At 40.9% G+C, this 5,869-nt stretch overlaps 1 protein-coding gene across 1 annotated transcript; it reads left to right on the forward strand.

The window, feature by feature from the left end:
• Nucleotides 1–1,233: 1,233 nt before the first annotated feature.
• LOC131315940 (galactan beta-1,4-galactosyltransferase GALS3-like) lies at nt 1,234–5,625 on the forward strand. The gene is made up of 2 exons (XM_058345187.1): nt 1,234–2,808; nt 5,022–5,625. The coding sequence occupies exons 1-2, from the start codon at nt 1,583–1,585 to the stop codon at nt 5,368–5,370; spliced, it is 1,575 nt and encodes a 524-aa protein (XP_058201170.1). The 5' UTR covers nt 1,234–1,582; the 3' UTR covers nt 5,371–5,625.
• The last annotated feature ends 244 nt before the right edge of the window (nt 5,626–5,869 follow it).

Below are 5,869 nucleotides of genomic sequence, written 5' to 3' on the forward strand. Positions count from 1 at the left end.
GGAGGGTGGAGTGTCAGGAGAGAATAGCAATTTCCATAAAGCTTTGGGACAACCAACAAAGTGGAGTAAAAAGATACTACAGTGTACGTAACAACTTACAAAACACGGACAAGTACCGATGCGAATGGGCTTCACAGCGCACATGCCTTCCCCAGTTAAAACTATGGATACTACTTCACCGACTTTTCTAATCAACAATTCCCTATTCACATTGACAAGTCTAATAGTACTAATAGTAATAATGTGTCTTGGACTTCCTCTGCCGCTTCATTAAAATCCAACACTAAACACAAATTATTTCTCTCCTTCTCTTCTCATCATCGCTGAATCTTTTGTTTTACTTTTCGTTTTTGTAATCAAATGCAGATTATTTGTGAATAATTAGGTTTGTTTTTTTTTTTATATATTATGTATTTGGAAATATTTATTTTGAACATAATTTTATACTTTTAAGATAACAAAATAGGCCTAATTATCTGCTTACTTATATGAAATGAGAAATAACCAAATAACATCGTTTGGTATGTGTAACCTGCTTAATCACCTACCAAGGAAATTAACATACAAAATAATCAAATGACCAGAAGTATATTTTTTTTCTGATCATAAAATAAGTAGTATTAGATTGTCAACAAAATTTAATTATATTCACGTTACTTATTATTAATTCTAAACAAACAAACAACTAAAGAAATAAATAAGGAGTCCAATAATGGAACCAATTATTAATTGGGCTCTCCGCAAATGAGCGATAAAATTGAGCCCACAAAAGTAATCGAGATGCGCGTAAATTAGGCCGAATACTTCATTTATCAAAAAATTAAAAAATACTGTAAATAAATAAGCTATGCAAACAAAACGAGTCCTTTTTTTTATAATAAACATTATACTTTTTCCGTTCCTAAATAAGTGTCCGACGAGCAAATTTAGACCTTCAAAAAAATGCATTTATTTCGTTAAAAAAATTAAATTTTTTTCACAAATCAATAGATAGCAATGAATTTCATTAAATTGTGAAAAAAATTTAAATATTTTAATAAAAAATATGTATATTTTGTAAGGCTTAGTTTTATGCGACGGAGGAAGTAATAATAAAAACCACCAGGAGCCCTATTCTGCGGGTAAATTAACAGCTCGAGGTGAGAGGAAAACAATATCCAAAAATAAAGAAAAAGACTAATAAGGAAGACACGGAGAATTGGACAAATACCGATGCGCTGGGGGCTTCACACCGCACATGCCTCCCTTCCCCACCAGTTCTCTTGAAATTAGGAAGGAAATTACTCTTCTCTACCGACATTTCCTAATTTCCTTTCCCTTCTCCGTTCCATTCTGAATTCACATCCCCACTCTCCGATTATAACTCTAAAATTACCTAATTTCTTATCACATTTCCCTCCCTCCTCTTAATAATAATGTGTCCTGGACAAAACACTAATTAATCATTGCTTGCATTAAGAAACAGAACCCCCCTCCCCCCCACTGGAGCAGAGAGAGAGAGAGAACTTGTTCTGCTGCTTGTCGTTGTTGAATCTTTTGATTCTCTCTCTCTCTCTCTCTCTCTCAAATTACTACTACTCTAATGGCTAAAGAAAGAGAGAAAGAGAAGAAGATGTTCGTAGGAGTATCCTGGAACTGTGCAGCTGAGCTCAAGTTCCTCATCACGGCCCTCCTTTTCGTCTGCTCTCTCGTCACCGTCCTCCAATTCCTCCCTCCTCGCTTCTCTCTCTCCTCCCCCGACCTCCGCGCCTGCGTCCCCGACATCTCCACCGCAGCCGCCGCCGCCGTCTCCAACTCCACCGCCGCCGCCGGGGCTCCCAACTCCACGAAAACCACCGCGGATGCGGCGGCAGTCAATTTATCCCCACCACCGCTTCCCCCGCCGACCACGCCGACGCCGCCGCCGCCGCGTCAGCAGGACGAGGTACTCCAAGGAGGCATTATTAAAAGGAGCTTCAACACGTACGGCGCCGCTTCGTACAACTTCGTCCTGATGAGCGCTTACAGAGGGGGGCTCAACACCTTCGCGGTCATGGGCTTGTCCTCGAAGCCCCTCCACGTGTACGGCAACCCTTCCTACCAATGCCGGTGGATCTCACACAACTCCACCGTCCCCACCGCAACCGCCGCAGGCTATAAAATCCTCCCCGACTGGGGCTACGGCCGCATCTACACCGTCGTGGTCGTCAACTGCACCTTCCCCTCCCCCGTCGGCCTCGACGGCCTCGGCGGCGGAACCCTCCTCCTCCTCGCCTCCACCAACGGCGGCGGCGACGGAAGCTCCAACACTACCGACACCATCCCAGCCCTAACCGAAAAACCCCAAACTCTGCACCCTAACTACTTCACCTCCCCGCCCAAGTACGATTACTTATACTGCGGCTCGTGCTTGTACGGAGGCTTAAGTCCACAGCGGATTCGCGAGTGGTTGGCTTACCATATCAGGCTGTTCGGCGAGCGGTCGCATTTCGTGATCCACGACGCCGGCGGCCTCCACGGGGAGGTCATGGAGGTGCTGAAACCGTGGATGGAGAAGGGGTACGTGACGGTGCAGGACATAAAGGAGCAGGAGAGGTTTGACGGGTACTACCACAACCAGTTCCTTATAGTGAACGATTGTTTGCATAGGTACAGGTTCGATGCCAAGTGGATGTTCTTCTTCGACGTGGATGAGTTCGTTTTCGTGCCGCGGAGGAATAATATCAAGGCGGTCATGGATTCGTTGTCCGGGTATACGCAGTTTACGATTGAACAGATGACCATGTCGAACAAGCTCTGCCTGTCCGATGACGCCGGTGTAGCTCACAAGTAAGAACAATTTTTTCGCTGGTTCTGATTTGTGATTTGATAGTAGTATGTTTTTTAGATGGATGACTTGATTTTGAGTTTTTGTTTGTCAATTTGAGAAATTGGTCATTGCGATTTGGACAGGACTGGCTGGAAATTTGACATCCATTTTTAAAATCTGACCCTGAAAATGCTCTTAGATGGTTTATTAATTGACATGCTCTTGGTTTTGTTTATTGATTCTTCTTTGTGGGCTGAGACCAGGTCGATCAGATCCCTCTTTCAGGGGACTTGTCTTGTAACTAAAATTGTTAATATAACTTCAATTTGGTTGTTTAACCGGTAATTGGACAATACAATTACCATTAGCAACCCACTCGCGTGGTGCTATGAATTAGTCAAGATGAGTGTAAGTTGGTCCGGACACCTGAGTTATTGAGAAAAGAAAAGACTATTAGCTTGCTTATTTTCGAACATATCATGGATATAGTTATAAGTTGAGTATTTGGGCATTGTGATTTAATATTAGCTTCACTATTGTTGACGCCACACGTCATTTACTTGAAAATTAAGCTCTTACGTAAACGAAGTGTCTCGAACATATTATTATTTACTCCAGAAGACTATCAAAATATACACAATTTCTTGTTGTGAAGCAGAAAACTGAAACGTGTCAGAGTCTAGCCGGTTAGTTTTAGTATTTGGTTTGAAGGTACAATAGAAAATTCTTTGAAGGAAAATGTCCCCAATGAATGCAAGAATTCTGTCCATGTCCTGCTTTATTTTGCAATGGACTAGTTGGCAAAGAAAATGTTAAAAATGCATTGTTTTTGTGTGAAATCATACACCTCACAGGTAGCTGTAACGATACATGAATGTCTTTATTAGGAGTTGCGAATATGCCGTATGGGAAAGGTATAGAGCTGTCTCTGCCGAAATTATGGTAGTCTGGGGTCATAATTGCCTTCTTGTAAGTTTGTTCATATAGGTTCACGCTGCAATTATAAGTGGTGGTTGAGTAATTTTAAAGTCTGGTATTGATGTTGAAATTGATAGCTCAAAAACATATTTTGATGTTGAATATTACTAACATGTTACTGAGTGGTTGGGTCATGTTTGGATTTATTGATGCTTTCCCTTGGTAATAGTTTAATATGCTTCCTCAACCTTGTTTATATCTGGGCCAGATGGAAGTGGGGTGGGTTGTTACTTGTTATTTTCCTATTGTTCCTTATCATTGATGTAGACCTTCTTATGAGAGATTTCTATTGTTGGTTTTTCCCTGAAACTGTTCAAACATGTTTTGGAACTTGGCTATTGAGTACTCTCTTACCGCAATCGGTAACTACTTGAAGTTTGTTGGCTCGATACTTGGGTTTAAGTCTCCTTAGGCGTTCTGTGGGTCTAACATTGCGCACGTGATGGGATCTCTTAGCTTTGGCCTCATTGTAAGGTGCATGGTGCCCCTTGCATATGGCTATATAGTGGTGAAAGCAACATTTCATTACTGATATTTAGAGCCTATCTTCATGTCATTTTGTCTACCAAAAGGGAAAGTATATAATGTGAAACGAGTTGTCGGTAGCGGAAGAGACGTTACTGATTAAATATGCTGAACCAAAGCACAGCGTGTAATGTAATTGCTGACCTCTGATGGTTTTTCATTAGTAATCTAGTCCAACCGACGAGGTGGGGAATGGAACCCACATTGGGAAACCAAACCGCGTTGGTAAACCAAACCCAGAATATATTCCTGGAGAAAATGATGGCATCACCACCCGACTTTTCCTTTATTCTTTATAATGATTCCTACTTGATGCATAATATAGAAATCCTGCTGGGACTTTATTAGGAGTAGAAATCAATCCAAATTAATATTTATTTCTTCTTAGCTTTCGGTGGAATCCATGGCATTCTTTATTAAAGGTACAGTTGCCGAAGTACTCCTTATTTTAGGTCATTGTTAGACTTGCCTGTCGGTATCCTAGGTTTTCATGGTTGGACGTTCTTATTTAATTGTCCGGTTGTAAATTTCATGGTATATGCGTATTATCTCGGCGACAAAAAAGAATAAGAATGCCTGCCCAATCTCTATATTTTGAGTTGGTTAAAAGTGGGTGAAATGGTTGGTCTAACTGTAACACAGATTGGGATTTCTGCAACAAATGTGATGCTATTACCATTGAATTATTTAGTTGAATCTTATACGCATCTGGTATATGGTGCAATTGCAGGAAGTGGGGATTCGAGAAGCTAGTTTACAAGGATGTGAAGAGAGGAATAAGGAGAGATAGAAAGTACGCGGTGCAACCGCGCAATGTATATGCGACGGGGGTGCACATGTCCCAGAACGTAGCCGGGAAAACAACACACAAGACCGAGGGTCGTATTAAGTACTTCCATTACCACGGGACCATAGCCGACCGCCGGGAGCCATGCCGGGAGTTTGTCAACACCACATATCTCACCAGCGAAGATGGAATCCCGTATGTTCTGGACAACACGATGCGACGCGCCGCTGGAAATGTTAAGAAATTCGAGCTCAGAATGATTGGACCCAGGTTAAAAGGAACGCGGCAATGACAGACCCCTTCATTTTCATTCATTCCTTTCTTTCTTTCTCCTCTTCTCATGTAATAGTTTCTCTCTCCCTCTCTTTATTCCACGGTCGCCGGGGGTTTCCCATTGATTTTTTTTTTTTTTTTTAAATCATGTATAATAGCTTTTTCTTTTCTTTTTTTTTAAATTCTTCTTCTCCATTGCTTAGAAGAAATAGAGACAGAGACGCGGGTAACGGGTGGTTGATTTTATTTGGTATATATATGAGCTTCGGAATAATTGAGATTTTGAGGTGCTGCTTTGCGTTCACTAGCTTGTCTTGGATTCACAATAATAATCGGAAATTTTCAATTATTAAATCAAGTTGACTGGATAGTAATAAATAAATTTTTGGATTCACAATAATAATCGAAATTGTTCAATTATTAAATTATGTTAGAATATTACTCAAGTTAGAGATCACATCTACTTAGGCCATCTACAGTGGCATAATCAAAAGTAAATTATTTTTAAAGTTAACAAT

Source organism: Rhododendron vialii, chromosome 2a (genome assembly GCF_030253575.1).
Source record: "Rhododendron vialii isolate Sample 1 chromosome 2a, ASM3025357v1".
Taxonomy (NCBI): domain Eukaryota; kingdom Viridiplantae; phylum Streptophyta; class Magnoliopsida; order Ericales; family Ericaceae; genus Rhododendron; species Rhododendron vialii.